We start from the raw sequence: 23,275 nt of genomic DNA on the forward strand, positions 1-23,275 counted from the left end.
GGTGGCCCAATTATTATTTTACATTTAAACGGAAATTTATATATCTTTTCTGGTCGTTGCAAATTCCAGTGAAATTTTGCATGGACGGACGTATCAAACCATAAACTGTTAACACAGAGATATGACTCGCTTTTTTGTTATTTTGATAGTAAAATGCAAATGTTGAAATTAAAATAGCAATACTTTTAACATGTAATTTATGCAAAATATTCAAAGTCAATGAACCATGACTTAAGGTACAGGTCCAAACAATCTCCATGGAAATGAGATGTGCCAATGCTTATTTAACTGCATAACACATATCATTGACCTACAACTAGTGGTTTCCAATAAAATGACCTAATCACAAACTAATACCTGTAAACTATGCAATAGTTTCAACGTCAATAGACCATGCCTGAGGGGGCGGGGGCCAAATAATATCCATGGAATTGAGATGTGCCAATGCTAATACAACTGCATACCATATATCATTGATCTACCACCAGTGGTTCCCCATAAACTGACCTAATCACAAACTAATACATGTAAACTATGCAAAAGTTTAAAGGTCAATAGACCACGACTGAGGGGGGCGGGGGTAAATAATCTCCATGGAAATGAGATGTGCCAATGCTAATACAACTGCATACCAAATATCATTGACCTACCACTAGTGGTTCCCCACAAAACTGACCTATTCACAAACTAATACATTGTTGGCGTCGGCCGCCGCCGGAAACAGCATACCTATGTCTCGCTTTTTGACTCCGTCAAGGGCTTAGGCCATACGAAAAAAACGAATTAATTTGTATCTGAAAGACAACATAAAGTTTTAATTCCATTAGAGTTTTAGTTTTTGATAAGAATGTCCTCATAAATTTTTTATGCCCCGCCGTAGCGGAGGGGGCATTAAGTTTTACCCTTGTCCGTACGTCCCAAAGTTGGTTTCCGTTCTCTAACTTTAGTTTGCCTCAACCAAATGTTATGAAACTCATACACAATGCTTATTTCTACAAAACACAGATCAAGTTCGAAATTGGGTGGCGTCACTATAACCGTTCTATAGAGTTATGCCCTTTACAAATGGAAAAATTGCTGAATTTTTCATTTCTGTTCTCTAACTTTAGTTTGCCTCAACCAAATGTTATGAAACTTATACATAATGCTTATTACCACATAATACAGATCAAGTTCGAAATTGGGTGGCGTCACTTTTACCGTTATTTAGTTATGCCCCTTTATAAACATAAAAATTGCTGAATTTTTCGTCTCCGTTCTCTAACTTTAGTTTGCCTCAACCAAATGTTATGAGACTTATACACAATGCTTATTACCACAAACCTCAGATCAAGTGCAAATTTAGGTAGCGTCACTTTTACCGTTCTTCAGTTATGTCCCTTTATATCTTTATATGATATGCAAGCGGGGGCATCATCTGTGTCCCATGGACACATTCCCTACTTATTGAATAAATACTATAAATTTGTCAAAATCTGACAAAATAGAGGTTTAAGGCCATCTTTTTGTATTTATAATTTGTTTAGAAGCCATGCATTTTTTAGAATTTCAAAGTACATACATGGTGCGTGCTGCGAGACTGTGAAATTAAGAAAAGACTGGTGGATAATGAATTCAGGGGAAATTGGAATGACCTCTTCCAATCATTTGCATTTTTAGAATTTTTTTCCTTTGATGTAAAATAAACAAATTGCAATTATTACCAAAAACAAATTGAACCTTTATTAAGTTGTTACACAATGAAGAATAAAATCAATGCATTATCCAAGACAGTAGTAAAATGGTCTATATTTGTCATGTTTGAATTAATATACTTACAATCGTTTATTTTGTTGTGCCTCTAATCATAAGCAAGTAACCTTGCCGACAATACACTGTAGTTTCAATTCTTTTTCTTGAAACTTTCAAAGTCTGATTGCCGTAAGTAGGACAAAAAAAAAAGATAAACTTAAACGACACCAATATGGTATCGTGTCTGTAACTGCAACCAATATAATCAATTTATGTTTAGAAATCAATTATCACCTCGGTTACTACAAGAGGGTTGACAACGGAGGAACAACGCTGTCATTTTCATGAAATATTTCAGTCCAGAAACCATATATAGGTAAAACGTATTTCTACTGGATTGAAAATATAAAGAAATCGGTAAATAATGGTACACATCATCGAAAATAATTATGAAATTAGACTCCTTTGAATGATGCTGGCCATGTTTTGCATTTATTGGCCTATTGGTTTTCTTTGCATGTTTGCAACAGACGAGGGCGTTTATTGACGATAAAAGCTCGCACTGGTCCGGTAAACTGCTGTATTCTTAAACATAATATTTAATATAGTTGCATGCAACATTATAGCACATATACAAATAAAAATGTGTAACATACGAATTACATACAAAGAACAAAAATATATTACGAAGAATATATTTTATTTAAACAGCCGACTATTCCAATTCTACAGTTATTATGTCTTTTTGCAGGAACTCTGAAATAACAATACAAATATGAAATTTTATAGACGCAAAACAGCTTTATCTCAGGCTTATACAGAAAATAGTAAATTGGACGAATTATGAGGGACATTTGACATGGAAGATGACAGTAATGAAATATTATGTACAACAGAGTTAACGCGGTTACAGGAAGTAAGATCACACCAATGGATCAGTTATATTGATGCTACTGGCATCTCGATCTATATGCAAATATAATGCAAAGCAAAAGAATCCACAAAGAACCAGGACAGTGAATACAATGGCATAAAGGAAAAAAGACACAACATAGACCATATGATATAACAGAAGTCCGAACTGGCTTACCCAACAAAAAAAAAAACAGGGACGAGCAGAGCAGAGGTGCTTCGGCAGAATAAGTTCCTGTGTTGGTCATGTTAATAAAACTCAGCGACCAGGCGCATTAGTTTATATAAGACAACAGATATTAAAGGAAGGTATAATTTTAGCTACATGCACCAAAACAAAAAAAGAAGACAATAGTCCGAAGTCTTCTATGACGAAGATATTTAATAACGGTTAACATATAACGATAGCGTCCTCAAAATGCTAAAATAAGGCTATAGTTCACTTTTAATATTAAGAAACTTTGGTTAAGTAGCTTTTCCTTGTTGATACTTATGTCCCAACAAGTAAAACTAGATAGTGAAACACACCCTTGAATTTCGTATCAACTGGAAGATATGTACTCGATATACATGTGCTGAATTGTTGCTACATAAAATTGGAAAACCAACAATGTGAGAGTTGGAGTAATCTATTTATTTGTAAAGAATAAGGTCTTAACAGACCTTTACTGTCGGTTTCTTTATGCAAGTCAATGTTTATGAAGCAAACATGTTGGTTTCTGTTGTATCCTACATGTATAATTGTATTGTATATATATGAGATAAATCTAGTCGCCTAAATTTATACAATTCAGTGAAAGGACATCATCTACAAGGGGGGAACGTGAAGTTAAAGGATAATAATCTGTTTTGTTTATTTTTCTTCAATGTGCCAAGTGAGAGAAGTCTGTCTTATACAAATAAAATAGTTATTTGGCGAGAAGAGAAACACAATTGGTTCCAACAATATCGACTATTTTAAAAAAAATATACAACAAATAGGTACCAATGACAAAAAATTAAAGCATTACGATGATGTCAGCTTCTCATCATTTTTTGTTAGAATTAGTACATTCATTTTTGATTAAAATTACAAAAGAACCATAACACAGCCCCATCATTGTTCACGGTTTCTTCTTCGTTAAGTGTTATTGGAGAATGGGTTGCGTTCTTAAGTAAATTGTCAATATCTAAAAACTTGATCAAGCTGTTTATAAAATGGGGTTTACATTTAAGCATACTGTTGTAGATATAGATAAGAGGATATGTGGGGTGTATGTATGTTAAGTTAATCAGACAATATTAAAGGACACCGACAGCTATAGGTCAACATACATTCGCTAACAGCAGAAAAATGCCACTACAGTATGTCAAGCTCGCACCAAATCATATACTTGGAGATGGGGACGTCAAATATAAAACAAAAGCTAGTATTAATAAAAAATGATACAGATGAGTGCAGTCATAAAAAAATTAACTTGGAGCAGACTTTTTGACTGCTTTCCAAGTTAACTTAAGAAATTTTTTTCGTCGGTGGTAGACTAGACCTAGGTCTGCTTTGTTCTATTTTGAGCCCCTCAGGCCATGTTGGTTGATAGGCGGGGTCACCGGACATATTTTTCAAACAAGATACCCCAATGAATGATTGTGGCCAAGTTTTTTTTTTAAACTTGGCCAAGTAGTTTCAGAGGAGAATTTTTCTAAAAGTTTACAGACGACGAAGACGGAACCAAGTGACGAGAAAAGTTCGTCTTATAGTATTTTAGCAACCACATAACAGCCTAGATCCATGTAGAATTAGCATCTATCCCGTTTCATGTTTTGCCAATTGACTCGCGTAATCCTTGACAAAATCCATAAGTATTTAAAAGTATGCTATCATTTAATGGATTTTAAGCTAACTGTATTTCGACACCTTGTGGTTGACAAATTTCGCAGTGTTATTGACAATTGTTTTTCATGTTCTCCAGTCATGATCGACAGAAAAAAACCCAGACAAATTGAAAATTTATACAAAATCCTGACTGATTGGCTCATACATATGGGAATTAATATCATGCAGCATTATCTTGTCCAAAAATGTAACATATAGTGTGTGATAAGATTTTGTGAGGCATTTCGATATTTACTATACAATGGTTCATTTAAACCCCAGAAAGCCAAATGATGCCACCATCTTAACAACTTCAAAATGTCGTAGCTGGTTTTAAGCTGAATTTGAAAGTTATTACAGTGTTTTATCATAATTATCTGTCTTTGTATATTCGAACATTTAATTTGGTGTCCATTGTTTCATGAGTAAAATGTTTTTAAATGCAGAACAAGTGTGTTGTTTTGATGGCTAATCGAAAGAATAATTTTATGTTGTCATCGGCTAACGTACATACTTTGGATTTCAGAAGAAAAAAAGAAAAATAAAACAACTGCATGAATAAAAACAACGGATTTAACCGAGTGATAATAGCAAAGTTGCCCCGTATTTCAATGTAGTTACCTATGGACACATAATTCATAATTGTGCAATGTGTTAATCGTTCGCTCAATACACAAATCATTTTGACGGATTTGACCAAATTAATCATGCGGTATTCGTTCTCATTTAGAACTTATTATTATGTTTAAAAGACTGCAAAATAAACGTTGCTTACCCCATCACAATTTCCTTCACATTCGAAGAAATTGCACGCAATGTTTAATCGGTGTCTTCTTTTTAAAGTGAATAGCTTAAAAATCGGACTTTTCCCTATAGTTCCTCTCATAGTAAAACCTTCTGTTACTTTGAAAGGGAAACCTGTTCCGCAGCTGAAAACAATAATAAATGTATATATGCATTTGTCCTTGAAATATAGTAACAACATATAGATTGATTTGCTATAACGTAGTTGTAGATCATGACCATTTATTTTCTTAATTATTATTATTTCTTGAATTAATCGTTTAGGGCAGTCCCAGAATTAAACGGAAGGGAAGGAGGGGGGGCAAGGGATGCACTTTTTTAAAATAAAGACTTTCATTTTACTTATAATTTTTATAATTTTTACAAATTTCTAAGAAATATCAGCCACTCATTCTTAATTAACTTAAAACTTTTTTAAAGGTATAAACATATTTTTCTTTAAATAAACACAAATCAATGAAATCCCGCCTTCCTATGGTCTGTTCAACAACCGTTGACAAAGACCTTCAAGTCAAAAATATTTGGCCGCGTTTTTCTTACTTTTAGCTTTTAATGTTTCGTGTTTTTGAAGTTTTTGTGTTTTTATTTCATTAAAATTTACTGCTTGAACCTTTGAAAATTTCTTTACTTTTTGTATTAATTTCGAAAATGTTGCTTTTCTGATGTCAAAACTCACAAAAATTTGGAAGAAGAGTTTAAAACACGTGTGGTATTATCACCGTACACATAACACATGTTTCTGCAAGTGTCTTCATCTTTTACGTTAATGACCAAAAAGTTTGAACAGTAAAATATATAAAACGATGATTGCAAACACCAAAAAGTGTGAAAAGACACGTTTAAGATTATTTTTCAACGACTCCATGCCATATCAGTACCTTTAACCATGCAGATTAACTAGCGCCTTCTACATACTTTGAGTTCAACCAAAATAGACTAAGTGTTTGAACGTGATAAAAGTGATGTCTGTTATATTCATTTCCACAGTAGGTAATTTTCTTTTCTTTATATGACCTTTTAAGAGAATTCAATCACCTAATTAAGATACCTATATCAATTGCTCCCATGAAGAATTTCATATACCTCCAGTGAAGTCCATGCATCAAAGTTAATTAAGATGAAACCGAAAATAATATGATGCACCGTAGAAGCATTTGGATGAAAAGATGTTTAATTTTCTTCATTTAAATCTGAAATCTTTGAAAGTATCATACATTGAATAGCAATAAAGAAAAACAAGAAAGGACACAAAAAAAGACATTTTCAACAATTTAATAAAAAAATATATACTGTCACAGAGATATGTCTCGCCTTTTTATTATTTTGATAGTAAAATGCAAATGTTGAAATTAAAATAGCAATACTTTAACATTTAACTAATGCAAAAAACTGACCTAATCACAAACTAATATACACCTAAACATAGCAAAAGTTTCAAAGTCAATAGACCATGACTGAAGGTACATGGCCAAACAATCTCCATGATAATGAGATATGCCAATGGTCATACAACTGCATGCCATATATCATTGATCTACCACTATAGGTTTTCCATAAACTGACCTAATCACAAACTAAAATACACCTAAACATAGCAAAAGTTTCAAAGTCAATAGACCATGACTGAGGGGGCGATGCCAAATAATCTTTAAAAAATGAGATATGCCAATGCTAAAACAGCTGCATACCAAATATCATTGACCTACCACTATAATGTGAAAACATTTTCAAAACTAATTTGGCGATCAAAGGAAGAGGGGGTTGTCATCCCTTTACGACTTGGATCCTTCACTGAGAGAGTCACAAATTATTGTTAAAAATACTTGGATTTCAGTGTGGAATGCCCATTTCACCATGTTTTGTGTCTGTACCATTCCATTTAAAATCACGCAAAAAGTGATTCACGGATGGAAAGTCGACACATCATTATTTTTGATATTTTGTTGAGAATATAAAGTTCTTTCAAAATGAACCTATGATTTCTATTATATCGTATGTTGATATGAAATAAAAATCTAATGGATTTATGTATTGTGTAAAGGGTGATAACTCCATGACCTTTGCAGTGCCTTTTTGTATCATTCGAGTCAAACCATTACTCATATAATATATACTCAACAGATATTCAAATAATAAAAAAAAAAAAATTTGAAGGCCTCATTCATGTGAATATTTTGTTTTTAAATTGCATGAATTTTACATGGACTGATAATTCATCAATACAGTCCTACCATGGAATATTTTAAAGTGGTAGTTTAAACAAAGACCAAGAAAATCGAACACTTTTAATGTGCCAACTCTCCAAAGTTTTAAGAATCTGTTAACTATTTGCTGGATTAGGAACCATGTTTATACACCCGTGTTTCTTTACATGGCTGTATAAAAATGCACTTTTTTTTAAAAATAAATATGTGCGATGCAATGTGTCAAAGTATACAGTTAACTTGACGGCAAGGGTTTTGCAAAAAATCTAAATAATAATAAATGCATTATATGAAGTTGTAGTAAAATAAAAATATTTCATTACTTACCCATTTGTTAACACATTTCTGATTTTCTTTTTGTCATCTGTGAATATTTTACAACTGGAGACGGTAAACGCGGTATTATTTCCAGCAGCTGTTAAAAATAGGATTCAGGCGTAAGTATGCAGTTATTTACATGAAACACATCATGTGTAATATTGCGTTTTAAAATAACAAAATAAAGAATAGTATTATTCAATATAGTATTTTCATTATTTAGTTGCATCATTTATTATATTTTATCCATTAATTTCAGCCTTCAGTATTCAATTTCATACTTTCTTTTGTTAGACCTCACTTTTAAACATTTAACAAATATTTAAACTTGGTGCAGGAATCCAAATCTAAATATTGAATTGTTTAATAACAGAATGTAAACTTATAATAGTATTAAAGCATACGATACATTGGTTTTATATTGTCATTAATTGGTATCACATTTGATAATGATCAACGAAGACGCGGACTTTGTATAAGTGATTTCTGCTTGGTAATTTTCCGGTAAATTCCCCAATTTTTGCGGATGCATAAGAGTAAACGGGCTCCGTTTTTTCAAGCTTTGCCTTCGTTAAATGGTGATGGAATATGACATGCATATCAGGACGAGAAAATGTGAATGAGATATGAATATGAACCCCGGATTTGCACTAAACAGACACTCTGAGTCGCATTTTTAACGGTCAAGTTCAAGGTAACAGTGCGCAGGTGGACAAGTCCCCTTACCCGAAGACGTTGTTCTAACTCAGAGCCGAACAGACTTGCTCGTACTCTTAAATGCCGAGTGCTTAGCGTAGAAGCAGCAAATATCAATTTTCAAGTGTTTGGTTTGGCCCGGATGGGAATCGAACTGATTACTGATAAAACTGGAAAACACTTTGTTGTTACTGTTGAACATTACACCGGATAGTCATACATGTTTGTGTTCTTTGTTGTCAATGTTTGTTTTTGTTTATTTGTGTGATGATTCCTAGAAGGCCTCCTTTCTTAATTATATAAAGGTATCAATTTGCATTGACCATTACACCATCGTGTAAATTGGAAATAACCTACCGGGCTGACGCCGTCAGGGGTATACATATAGTGTTTTGTATTTTGTATATGCAATGCTTGTTTTTATTGACATTGTATGTGGTAAATGTATATGAGGCATTATGTTGATATTGTTATTTGACCTTGACTTTTGTGTACTGACGTATAGTAATATGTGTACTTGGGAGTATATTTACTGTTTACATCTTTTGAAACTTGATAATTTGTTTTGGTTGAAAATTATCTCATAAATAAGGAGTTCAATTTGTTAGGCACTGTAAATGTGTAGGTAAGTTTTAACCACGATTTTTTTCCAATCGTAAAGGGACCTTCTGTAATGTGCATGACAATTATGGAAATCGGTTGAGGCAACTTTGACATGATGCGACATAGAAAAACTGACGGACTAATACACAGTGATTTCTATAGAGAACAGTCGACTAACCGGCATTGCACTAACAACATATAACCTGTCATAATCTCTGAGAAAAAGGACCATTTTCATTCAATCCAACAGTAAAATAAGTTTTCTGGTTACACCGACAAAGGCTTGACTTATCATACACAAGAAGACTTAATTTAGTACAACAAACTTAGCATTCAATCATACCATCAGACATGAATATCATTCTTTGACTAATTATCAAGACGCAATTCACAAAACAAAAAAACGCTGATATCATATATGTAAGTACAAGAACAGTTATCTTCGACCTAAGTGAATTGTTGCTGAAATGTAGCATGTCACCATCGACGATCAGCAATTAAGCGATAGAGATAACGCTTCAACACAATTTCTAGACCCGGTAAAGATTGCTGAGCAAATTAATATTGTATCACTTAAACATTGTTACAGAGAAATCTTGCTAAGCGCAAAAATGATGCTGGCCATACTCATCTGGTGAAACACGAAATAGAGCTGGAGAATTCAACACCACTTCAACAATATCACAGAAGGATTTTTTAACATACAGAGTCACATCGATCAACTAGATAGAGTTGGTTTCATCTGTTAGTCTTTTAGTCCATACTTATTCATCTCAGTATAAGTATTTCGGAAGGACAACTCTCTGAGACAGTGTGTGGATTTTTGGCCGCTGAACAACAAGATCAAGAAAGACGTTTATGCTCTATCTCACATAAAAGATAAGTTCGATGGTATATCAGGAAACCAATCATAGTTTACAGTGATCGATATGTAAAATGGAAATCACCAGATTGGAATATTGGAAGAAAGCAAGTAGAGTCTTTAAAGTTGGTCCGCTTGGATTTTCTAAAAATATAACCGCATGCCATTCGGTTTAACCAACACTCCAGCAACTATCAACGGCTGATGCAAGGTCGTCTACATGATCCTCACATGCACATCTGTAACATATTCATCGATGACATTATTATATTTTCAAACACATGCGAGGAACATTTTCAACTATTAAAACAAGTATTTGATAGAATCAGAAACACCGATAAGAAGCAACCAACAGGAAAGTTCTTCTTCTTTCTACTTCGTGTCAAGTATGTGTGCCATAAAGTTTAAGAGAATTTTGATGAGACAGACATAGAGAGGACAGATCGTGTACTCATTTGGCAAAATCCAAAAACACCGGAAGAAGTGAACAGTTTATTGATTTCGCGGGAAATTACGGAGATGCTCATCCAGATTAAAAGGCCATTAACAGATTTATTGCCAATTCAAACAAAAAAAAGAGAGAGAAAAAACAATAAGGAAAGAACAAGTAGAAAGAAACATCTGTCCACCAATTGAAAAAGAGATTCTCATCATCTCCGATACTTGCCTAAGCAAACCATCTGAAGCCATTTTAGTTGAGTACAAACGGTAGAAATCTTGGATTAAGAGCAGTACTTTATGCCTGTAAGCTGTATTTGATTTTGAAATAACGTATTATAATTATCAGTAGCATTACGGTCATATAACAGGTCATTGCTTATGACAGTCGAGGGACTAATAAAGCTCACAATATATTTCTGGATTTCAGATTGGCAGTCATAGAAAAAAATAATGATAACCTTCATGGGCATCTTTCCAGTGTACAACCTCCCATTTATGTTTTTAACACTGCAAATCTAGACTCGACATGTCACAGATAGTCATCATCATAAGCTGCTTTACCGTTTCGAGATTTTGAACCGTCCAGAAAAGAATTACTAGTATTATGATGAAGATACATTGCCTAGGTTACACCAAACAGATAATCAAAGTAGTCCATCAAGGTCATTCGCCGAGTTATGTCAGTACCCTATTTTGATACATAAGCAATGATGTCGGACATTCATGATACAGCCAACATTGATATGGATATGCAGATTGATTGGTTGTTGCTTGCTTAACGCAAGTGACACTTATGCAGATAAAAGACAATATTGACTGGTCCATTTTAAAGACTCTTTGGTCAGTGGACGATTATAGGTGATGTATACGGAGGTACGTTTAACCAAATATGATAGGTAAACCAGACAGTGTTAGTTTTAGCAGCAATACATGTTCCTATATAGTTCTTGAAGTTCTAAATGATAAAATGCGCCGTCCTTGTCATGTGAATAAACTAAATCTTTAGTGCGCGATAAACTTAATAGACCATCCATACTTAGAGACACAGAGGAGTGGATACAGCACTGGAACTGGTGTTTAAAGAGAAAGAAGAAACAACATCGAACTCCCATGATTAACAATACTTTGTCGCAACCAATGGTATAGTTAGATTTTATTATCTAGGCACCAACGAAAAAAGGAATGCAAAATACCTTAGTGATAACAGATAATTTCAGTCGTCGTTATGTTAAAGAAGTACACACAAGACAGCAAACAGCCAAAACAACATCTGAAGCTCTATTCATTATGGTATAACAAGCTGACAACACCAAGATCTAGATGCTGATCAAGAAAGCAAGGTGAACAAGGAGTAGACCAGATACTTGGAACACACAAATCTAGAACACCACCATATCTCAACGGAACACTGGATGGCAGACCGATTCTATAGAACCCTTCTAGGAACGCAAAGTAACTTAAACACATATCATAAAGCAAACTATAAGGCACACATCGCATCCTGAGTCCATACCTATAACTGAATTAGCCATGAAGGAACTTGATAGTCACCATTTTTTATGTTTAACAGAATACTAACCTACAAGATTTGAGAAGGAAGACCATGCAATAGTTACGACTGTTGCTTATGATGACAAACACAAATTTGTCGACAGATGGTAGGAAGACGTGTATGTCACCATTAATTCGCCAAACACGGAACTACTTGTTTTTCCTGTCCAGAAGGAGAGGGGCGATGGCCGGAGCTGCACTCATTAAAGGAACCTTTTACTACCAGTTGCATATATAGTTGAAATAAACCTACTCTTACACCAAGAGTTAAAGAAGTACAGGTTTCTAGAACTAGAAACAAACCTTGTGTTCAGACTCGTCAGTAATCTCTTGGGTCATCCATTTACGGAGTGCTTAGATGTGGATAATGCTGTTACATTAGTCCATGATACAACACATATTGCCTTGGATGAGACTATAGTTTAGGATATTGATCAGTCTGACTATGAAGGATTATGATCATCTAAAAGGAACGCCAACTCCACAGAACAGAGTATTAATGATGCAGATTTTGATAGTGAAACATGCAGAGCTTAGACTATAGAATTACGGACAGTTAGACATGTACCTATACATACAGTTCAGTCTTGGGATGAACTAGAGCCTACGGACGAAGTTTCTAGATGTTCAGTTAGTGTCAGAAAGATCAGAAACTTTTTACTGAGAGATTATGTTCTTGCGGTGCAGCCTTGACTGCAGAAAACTGATTATATTTCAGATTGTATAGCTAGATGTGTAATTTTCTGGAAAGAGAGACAAGTAGTGTAAGTTTTGTTGTTGATCACCAATAATTGATTCTGTTCAATAGTATTTGTCTTGTTTTTTTTTATTTTGATGAATTATTAGGTTATTGTAAAATATTTTTGTTTTAGCGCTTACTCCTTTATTCAAGGTAACTGGGACGTTATTTAACACTGTGGGAGAGTGTGTGTGCCAAAGTCATATTCAATTCTATTGCCATTTTTTTGTAAAATTTCTTTTCATTGGGTAAAAATTACCGTCAAATCCAAAGTTGGCATGTCGTTACTAAAACGTGAGCCGCGTTATTGAATCGCACGAATGAACAAATGTTCGATTACCATAAAATAATCAAAACACAAAACAACTCCTACCTCAAATTTGCTGCTTTGATGTGATATTATCAAAATTTGAATTGTAGAAGTAACGTTATAACCTTCAGACTGCACGTTTTCATTTGTATCATGTTTAGACATGACTTTAATGCGCCAAAATCATTCATGAAGTTTCGCTGAATTATTTTATTTCAAATCTTCACATTTTATTATTTCTTTTTAATAATGCACTTGAATCTGAGTTAAATATGAATAGTGAAATTCAATATTGTTTATTTCATTTAATTAGTGATCTCATTTTTGATATTTCATATAGCCAATATTTTCATTCTTTAGTATTCAGACGAACTTTTCCTTTACTCAGTCGTTTTCTTTCACCGAACCTCATTTTCGTGATGCGAGTTTTAATGGTAAATAAAGTTCTGGTCATTCAATTGTTCAGTTCTAAGTTCAATATGTATTCTCTATTGATTTCTTTATAATGGTTCAAATTTCTTGCAATGGGAATGCTATTTACCTGTCTTTTTTTTTAGCCTTCGTGACATTTTGGCAACAATGGATATTTCATAGCTCATATTAATGTTTGAATTCACTATGCATTTCTATAGTATATGTTATAGAATACCAGATGACATTACACTAGTCTAGTGTATATGAAAGCTTCTACTTCATGCAGTTACTAGTTGCATGTGATTTTGCGCCAAATCAATTCAGAGTAGTATAATACGGGGGCACTATGCATACAGGCTTACAAGGAACTTAAGCTCATATGTTTATTACAAATCGTCTAAAATATAGCAAAATGTTACTGTCTCGAGTTAGTTTTTGTTGTTAAAGTTTTGAAAAACTATAACAACTGTTTTATTTTATTTCACCATAGTGAGGTGAATATGCATTAAATCATGTAACAATCACTTGCTGGCTTGTTGTTGGAGTTTATAACATATTTCATCATATCGACTTTGAAATCTTTATACTGAAGTTTTAAATCAATAAGAAAACCTGTCTAGTTTATTATGTATTTTATAAAATAAAAAAGAACAAAAGTTTCATCTTCCAGAACTTAACGCTAATATGACAAAACTTTCTTACGAGGGAAACGTTTTTATATCTGCCAATTTTAATAGCATAGTGTCAACATTTGGGTATATCGATTAGTGCATGAGCAATAACGAATGCCATATGTGCAGCAAGTTCTGCTTACCCTTCCAGAGCACCTGAGATCACCCCTGGGTTTTGATAGAGTTTGTTTTGCTCAGTCTTTTAGTTTTCTAATGTTGTGTTTTGTGTACTATTGTTTGTGGTTATTCGTTTTTGCCATTGCTTTGTTAGTTTTCGACTAATGAGTTTGAATATCACTTTGATATATCTCGCCTCTCTTTTAGTACTCTTGTTTATATTCAGCTTTTATAAATAAAAGGAGCGCACTATGTTGGTCAAAAGATGCTGTTGTATAGTCTAATAGATCTTTACAGTTAATTTCTATTATATCCTTATTTGTTTTGAAAATCAACTTTGGGTCTGTTGATATTATTTTAATACATATCACGATTTACAAACGTTCACCATTAGTGTATAATTTGACCGGGAAAGGATTTTGAACGAGAATAATACTACCCTCAAAGCAGGTGCATTTTTACTACAAATTGTCTTATATGAAAGTAACGGTCTAGCAATTTGACATCAAAGGGGAGAATATTCCTAATTCCGATTAAGAAGCTTTGCCACTTGTTTTAATCAAGTGTGTATCTAGAATACTTTATATTTATATTAATATATTTTTTCAGGGAGAATCTTTTTCTATAAATTCAAGTATCCAATAAACTCATCAAAGATATCAGGATTAAAATTTTGCACGCCAGACGCACGTTTCGTCTACAAAAGACTCACCAGTGACGCTTGAACCTAAAAAGGCCAAAAAAGTAAGAAGTTGGAGAGCATTGAGTAACCAAAATTCCGGAAGGTTTTTAAAGCTAGGGTAATGCATAATTGGGGTAGAAAATCATTAGTATTTCGAAAAATTTAAAGTTTTATAAACAGTTAATTTATACATATGACCATATCTATGATAATTCATGTCAACACAGAAGTGCTGACTATTGGGCTGGTGATACCCTCGGGGAGACAACAAAAGTGCTGACTACTGGGCTGGTGATACCCCCGGGGAGACAACGGGGACTGTTGTATTCAGCATGTGGTCTGTGTGTTCATTCATTAAAAAGAAAAGAATGCCATCATTGCAAAATGAAACAAGGGAGCCAGGAATAACCATTTCGTTGATGACCCAGACCTTAAAAACATTCCTGACCAGGTAAAACGATGATTTACACATATTTTTAATCTGACATATGAAATCAAAGAGACCTTGAAAGACATCATTATGCGATTGCGCGTATTTGTCTGTCTATTTGTTTCTATATGTATGTTTCTTTCGGGTTAAATGAACATCGGTAGTGTTCGGATGTCATCTGGAGGGATACTTCGTTGGGGTCTGATCTAAAATACGCACGAATTTCTAATACATTATCCCGAGTCTATGCATCGTTAATTGTTTCTTTTTGATTTTTTATAATTTAAATATTATATTTTAGTATTTTATAAATATGATATAAGAATTTGTGTCAAATCAGTGGATATGATTTGGCAGTCCCTTTAATTTAACCCTTAGTTGAAGATGAATAGCACATTGCTCAACACGTTAAGTTATTAAAAAGAAAAAAGAATGTAAAAATTCAATAAAGAGCTGCGCCATGAGCGCATGATACGCCCGTGGCTTTTTCAAAGAATAAAGTTCCATTACTCCTCAATGTCAAATCAGAAATTTATAAAAAAAAAACTAAAGGGAGGTTATTTTAATAGATATAAACCAGTCACAAAAGTTTCATGAAAACTGCTCAAAGAACTTTTGAGTTATTGTCCGAAAACTGGAAAATCCCCCTTTTTTAATTAGTAAAACCCCATAACTCAGAAACGTAAAATCTAAAATTTATAAAAATCGAAAGGGAGCTCAAGTCAATAGATATAAACAATTCACCAAAGTTTCACGCAAATTAGTAAAAGCGTTTTTGAGTTATTGTCCGACATGTTGACGACGGACGGACAGACGGACGGACGGACGGACGGACAGCGGTATACCATAATACGTCCCGTAAACGGGCGTATAAAAATGGAACGGAAATGGAAATGGAGCAACCAAGGAGAACCATTTTGTTGACTGATGTGGCCCACAAAAAAATCATTATTATAGAGATAAAACGACAATTTACATAATATTTTAACCTATGACATGAAATAAGACAGAATTAGAAAAATCGTCTTTCACAATTGCACGTGCTTGTCTATTTATATATAACATTTTTTCTATATATAGTCAGCAGAGTTTAAGAACATCAGTTGTTCGACCTGCTAGTCAAATGCGTTTTGCTAAAATATACTTTTTCACTCATTTGGTCTTTTGGAAAATGTTGTTTGTGCTGTATTTAGACCCCTCCACTAAGAAATTTGTTTTGCATGCACACGTATAAAAATTGCGGTTTTTATCCAACGCAATCATAGGTTTGAACGTTGTTGCGTGAACCCCTGAGGGTTCACGCATATTTATTAGTTAGAAATATAGTCTATGGAGGAATATTCGGAAGCTAAATTATTGCTCATTCAGAACACCTATTCATCTTATCTGTATTAGCTTCCTGCAATTAAGAGCACCTCCATACGGTGTATCTAAGATATTTAAAACATGGCAATAAAGAATTTTCACAGATCGCTAATTCACTTATCTGATATATAATAATAAACAATCTATAGATCCTTTTCAAACATGTATATTTATTGTAAAGCTACATTTTATGCATTGCAAGGGTTTACTGACTTGAGCAAATTTGACAGTTGTACCCTTTGATAAACAAGTGAAAGTTAAATTGTCAAGATTTAATGATAACGACCTATGGTATCAAACATCTGTGTGTAGATATTCACAGAGAGATATTTTAAAATAGTGCTGTGGTTTCTACATAATAAGTTATAGTGGGCTTTGGGATTTGATTTGTAACAATAAAATCATTATGCACACTTGTCATTTTGACAAATCAGATAAAAAAAAATCGGTTTCAAATGAAAATAAAACAAGTAAAATAAAGATTGTTCGTTAATATACATTTTTACAACTTTTACTGTTTCCTTTGTACAGTATTCTCTATCAATTAAGTTATCTTGTAAGTTAATTAAATGTTTATTTAATTCATTGATGTCACTATTATTTCAGTGACCGCTGCCGAAATTAAGTCTTGACTCGTTCAAGAGACTACTGCATGCACATTAAATTTCAAGTCCCATGTTTTTATTTGCACCATGTATAAATGTTATGTACAGCACTAATTATTTCCTTTCTGTTAAAATTATTTTTGGACTTGTTAAGTATGCAAGCGCACACCAAACAGTGACAGGATAGTCAACCAAATGACAGTGGTCACTTAGTGGTAGAAGTAGAAATTTCTTATATTATTCACACACTGTAATGCTCTTAAATGTATGTGTGTTTTGAATGCATGTGCACTAGTGATTGGTAAATATTGATACGTTTCTGTGTTTTTAATATATGTGACTTAACATTAAGAATTCCATTATTATGGAATCGTTCACTTTTGTACACATCGGTATCTAAATAGAGGTTGGTAAAAAGGAGGGTCTGAACACGGAAACACGTGAAATAACAAATCGCAAAAACGTTGTACGAAAAAAAAAAACACTTTGGAAAAACGAAGCCAAGGAATAAAATCGTAAATATTAAGGAAAAAAGTACCAAAAGTTATTACTCAGCCGTTCTTGGAGATCATGCATTCATTATAAATGGACATGTCGACCCTGCATGTGGTCACCTTTTAGCGTCCGTTAGTTGCATCCGATTTATCATATTAATACAATAGGCTATTAATAAATATCTTGGGACCATTTAATTAGTTTATAATTTAAAACAATATTAGGGCCGACTTTGAATTAGTCCCGGTTTACTTTTTAATCAAATGCTGGACAAGCACGAGAAAATAAGAGTACCGACACGAAACACGGAAAATAATTAAGGGAAAACACGAAGCACGCACATCGAACCAAACACGAGAAAACAAGAAATAAAACGTCGAAACATGGAAACACGTAAAATAAAAAGGCCGAAAACGTTGCTCGAAAATAACCCTTTACCACCCTCTAAATAGGCCATACTAGATGTCGACACCTCATATTAGAACTTAAGTAGATGGTCAATTTCGTTTGCAAGGTTAAAGAAATCTTCAACTTGCTCTGATTTGCCTGTGAAGACCATAAAACCGTCATCCCTATTGACAGTGTAATTTGATGTTTTCTCTCCATTGGAACTTATCTAAGATTTTAATGAATAGGGCAGACAGATGCAGATCTGTGCATGTTGGTGACAATGGGTGCTCATATTATGTGTTTAACAGTCCATTAAACTCAAATTCATTGTTTCTAAGAATTAATTTAACAAATGCAGTTAAATCTATTTTGTTGAGAATCTTTAAAGTATATTCTCCTGTGTGTCATTAAATTCTAATGCAAATTTTTGATAACAGTTTATTCTAAATTATCAATGATCATATTTGTGTACATTGACGTACATCATAGGCAATAAGAATGCATACTTTTTTTACCTCGTGTGACTCTATTTTATTAATGATTTATTTTGTATCTTGAATGTAAAAGTTATGCCTCTTCAATAATTGGATGTTGGATGTGTACTAATTGATAATTTAGTCTTAGATGCATGATTTTTTTAATTGGTTGTTAGTGGCTTGAACTAGCTGTCAGTAACTGCGAGTACTCTCAGATCTGTACTTAGTGTCTATTTGTTGTTGGGATATACAAGTATCCGGCCACGTCCACTCTGTGTAGTATTTCTTTTTGTATCCATCTGATGAGTTAAGCCTTTTTCAACTGATTTTTATAGTTCGTTCTTATGTTGTACTGTTACACCACTGTCCCAGGTTAAGGGGAGGGTTGGGATCCCGCTAACATGTTTAACCCCGCCACATTCTGTATGTATGTGCCTGTCCCAAGTCAGGAGCCTGTAATTTAGTGGTTGTCGTTTGTTGATGTGTTACATATTTGTTTTTCGTTCATTTTTTGTACATAAATTAGGCCGTTAGTTTTCTCGTTTGAATTGTTTTACATTTGTAATTTCGGGGCCTTTTATAGCTGACTGTGCGGTATGGGCTTTGCTCATTGTCGAAGGCCGTACGGTGACCTATAGTTGTTAATGTCTGTGTCATTTGGTCTCTTATGGAGAGTTGTCTCATTGGCAATCATACCACATCTTATTTTTTTATATTTATAATTAGATCAAGTAATTATCTTTCGCGGGAGAGTTACACTTATTGATGATTGGTCGGTAACGAACATTAATGTGTCCTGCTAGCTGACCAGTTCGAAATGCCTCATTACTTATTTCTAGATTAATTTTATGAATTTTTGGAAGACGGTACATGTGTCCTCCATGTTTTGAATTATCATTATTCTTTCAGAAATTATACGTCTGGGACTCTTTTTTTCTCTCTCCTTGCTTTATATTTAACACTTCTCTCAACATGCCAAAATTGTAATGATTTACAATAAAAAGAAAATATTATCCTCCAAACACATGGCCAAGATAACACTGATATACAATTTCTTATTCAGTTGAATTATTAATTAGAATAAAAAAGTGCTTAGGTTCACGTATTGTCTTTTTTTAAAAAAGCAACTTGTTTTCAATTTAGACTTGTATATATATATATAGCGTCTTTTCCTTAAATACGCAGGAAATGATGATACTTTATCACCATTTTACGCATTGGTTATTGTTTCCTATGGAACTTAATTCGTAATTTTATTTAATGATTTAAAATATAATAAATTAAATTAGAGAGTTTAATGCAATTTAGGGTAATAAAATTGGCATCTCATGCCCTTTAACAAAACGAAAAATTGCAAAAGCCTTTCGGATTTTTTAATTTAATTGTCAGAATCTGTTATTTTTCCTAAGACATTAACAAGGTGAGGACTTTTGATATATATTTCACTTTTGTGAAGAAGTTTATAAAAAACAAATCATCATAGTTGAATTCGAGATGACGTTTCGATAATCGGGCAACGCATAAACCAAGACAAGCTGAGCATTCACAGTTTGTCTTTAAACAGAACCCGTCAAAGTTGTATGTCATCAAAACGATCAACTAAACAATACTACATAAGGGCCAATGTGAATGATTGTACCCTGGTATTTCTGTACAGGGCCTTATAATGTAGCATTTGGTGCGCATGTAGTTATGGAAACGTTTTTCCTCAGTGTTTTTTTGTGTACTACAGTTATCTTGGTAAGAGGGGAGCAACTTGGCATCATATTACACATTCATGTTCAGATCATATTACACATTCATGTTCAGATCATATTACACATTCATGTTCAGATCATATTACACATTCATGTTCAGAATTATATTACACATTCATGTTCAGATCATATTACACATTCATGTTCAGATCATATTACACATTCATGTTCAGATCATATTACACATTCATGTTCAGAATTATATTACACATTCATGTTCAGATCATATTACACATTCATGTTCAGAATTATAAAAGAGGTAAATTGTCGTTCTGTAATGGATAATATATAAAATCTTTACTCAAACTTCAACAGATTCAAAATTCATAACTGAGTCACATAATTATATATTATATATATTTTCTTCACATCTTTTACTATTTCATATATGATTGCCTAAAAACACAACTGAAGCCGAATCAACCCCTTTTAAATAAAATATTTTGACTTTAAAGATGAATAAAAAGATGTATTGTTTATTTCTTAATGAGACAAAAAAGCTAAAACTCAATTAAAACCGAAGTGACATCTGAAGGGTAACATAGGTCTTTAACAATAGTTTATCTTACTTTTAAAGCGGCCTCTTGATTGTTAATAGACAGAGAAAGAAAGAGAGAGAGAGAGAGACAGCCTTATTTCGAATGACTATTCCGAACGACTTGTCCTACACTTTGCACCCTGTAGATTAAGAAACTACATGATGGGATAATTTATGGTTTATATCTATATCATAAGCAATCCAGAATACTAAATTATTTGAGTCATAACAGTTTGGAAAATGACAGGTGATTTCGGTTTAGCAAGTTCCAGAGGGTTTCCTTTACACTTCCAAACTTCAACTAAATATGATGACTTTGATTTTAGTGATAATTTGTGGTTTATAGCTATTTTATCATAAGCAATCCAGAATACTAAATTATTTGATTCTTACGAGTCATAACAGCTTGAAAAATGACAGGTGATTTCTGTCTAGGATTTCTCAGAGGTCTTCCCCTATAGTCCCGAACTTCAACTGAATATGATGACTCGGATTTTGGCCCACTTGGCTGTGACTGTAGAACAGGGGCAGACAGTCTGTAAATATTCAACAACACTAATAAATATTTCTATCTGGCAAAATAAGATATTGTTATTAATGGTTGAACCTGTGTTACTCATATTGAACAATGATATCAGTCTGTCACAGCAGCTTTTAAAACTTTCTTCGTAAGTCACTATTTCTCATTCTAAATATGCAATAAAATGCCGTACGGTGACCTATAGTTGTCAGCTTGTAGGTCATATGGTCTCTGACGGATTATGATCTTTCAATGGTACTTTCAAACGCAATGTACAATTGAAAGCCAGAGTAAAGAAAAACAACTTGAAAGTTTGATGTTCAAATAAAAATGTTAAAATTGAGGCAGAAGATACCAAGATGGCATCCAAAACAACCCAAAAGTAGAAGATAAACTGAGAGCGACAATGCAAAACAACCCAAAAGTAGAAGATAAACTGAGAGCGCCAATGCAAAACAACCCAAAAGTAGAAGATAAACTGAGAGCGCCAATGCAAAACAACCCAAAAGTAGAAGATAAACTGAGAGCGCCAATGCAAAACAACCCAAAAGTAGAAGATAAACTGAGAGCGACAATGCAAAACAACCCAAAAGTAGAAGATAAAATGAGAGCGCCAATGCAAAACAACCCAAAAGTAGAAGATAAACTGAGAGCGCCAATGCAAAACAACCCAAAAGTAGAAGATAAACTGAGAGCGCCAATGCAAAACAACCCAAAAGTAGAAGATAAACTGAGAGCGCCAATACAAAACAAAAATCAAAGCACGAAAGCGCTGTAAAGGCAGTTAATTACAGGTTGTGTGTATTTTTAGTCCAGTTATATCATTATCTTGCATAGTACGTTGTACTTATCAGAGGTGGCTTTCAGTATTTAAGATTTAGAGTTCTCTAATGATATTGAACAAGTTTTATGAATGTCATATTCTGAGCACTATATGAAGGCGATTGTTCTCATTTGTTTATGAACTAGTGCATTATGTCCAGTTTGTACCTTTTTGATCTATGTTTATAGTCAAATACTGTTAAAAATAGTTTGGCATTTTCTTTTTAGTAATAAGTAAATGTTATCAATTGTATTTTATTCGACTTTGCAAATGTGGTTTGTTACTGGTAAGTACAATGTATGGGTGATAGTTGTTTCATTGGCAATCATGACACATCTCCTTATTTATATAATGATCTATATTCAACGACCTCAGGTACAAAAAAAATGTATGTAACTAAACTATGATGGGAAAACTTTGACTTCTTTCTTTTATATAAACTTTTGATTTGGTACCATAAAACTATGTAGAATAAATGTACATTGCAACATGTCAACTCTTTCAATGACAATACTTTTTTTAGAAACTTTAACTCAAAGCAAAATTATATTTCCAAGTATAAAGTAATTTATGAATGAAACAAGAGTGCACACGCTGAAATGTCTCGCCTTCTTTACTAATCATTGATATTATGTTGATAGTCCTAAATATAAAGCTTTATTACAACTGTCACATAAACTTAACATTAACCAAGTAAACTAAACATTGGCCAATGAACCAAGAAAATGAGGTCAAGGTCAGATGAACCATGCTAGGCAGGCATGTACAGCTAACAATTCTTCCATACAACAAATATAGTTGACCTATTGCTTATAGTTTAAGAAAAACAGACCAAAACACAAAAACTTAAAACTGAGCAATGAACCTTGAAAATGAGGTCAAGGTAAAAAAAAACCTGTGTGACTGACAAATAGATCATAAAATATTTCCATACACCAAATATAGTTGAACTATTGCATATAGTATTAG

At 33.3% G+C, this 23,275-nt stretch overlaps 1 protein-coding gene across 1 annotated transcript in view; it reads right to left on the reverse strand.

Annotated features, from left to right (window-relative positions):
- Nucleotides 1–2,412: 2,412 nt before the first annotated feature.
- LOC127705950 (uncharacterized) overlaps nt 2,413–23,275 on the reverse strand; it is a 63,279-nt gene continuing 42,416 nt past the window's right edge. Inside the window, exons 7-10 of the mRNA XM_052210333.1 lie at nt 21,357–21,499; nt 7,831–7,918; nt 5,271–5,424; nt 2,413–2,487 (exon numbers count right to left, since the gene is read on the reverse strand). Of these exons, the coding sequence (XP_052066293.1) occupies nt 2,467–2,487; nt 5,271–5,424; nt 7,831–7,918; nt 21,357–21,499 (406 nt within the window). The 3' untranslated portion in view covers nt 2,413–2,466. The remainder of the gene's footprint in view (nt 2,488–5,270; nt 5,425–7,830; nt 7,919–21,356; nt 21,500–23,275) is intronic.

This window comes from Mytilus californianus, unplaced genomic scaffold, assembly GCF_021869535.1.
Source record: "Mytilus californianus isolate M0D057914Y unplaced genomic scaffold, xbMytCali1.0.p SCAF_6, whole genome shotgun sequence".
In the NCBI taxonomy this organism is placed as follows: domain Eukaryota; kingdom Metazoa; phylum Mollusca; class Bivalvia; order Mytilida; family Mytilidae; genus Mytilus; species Mytilus californianus.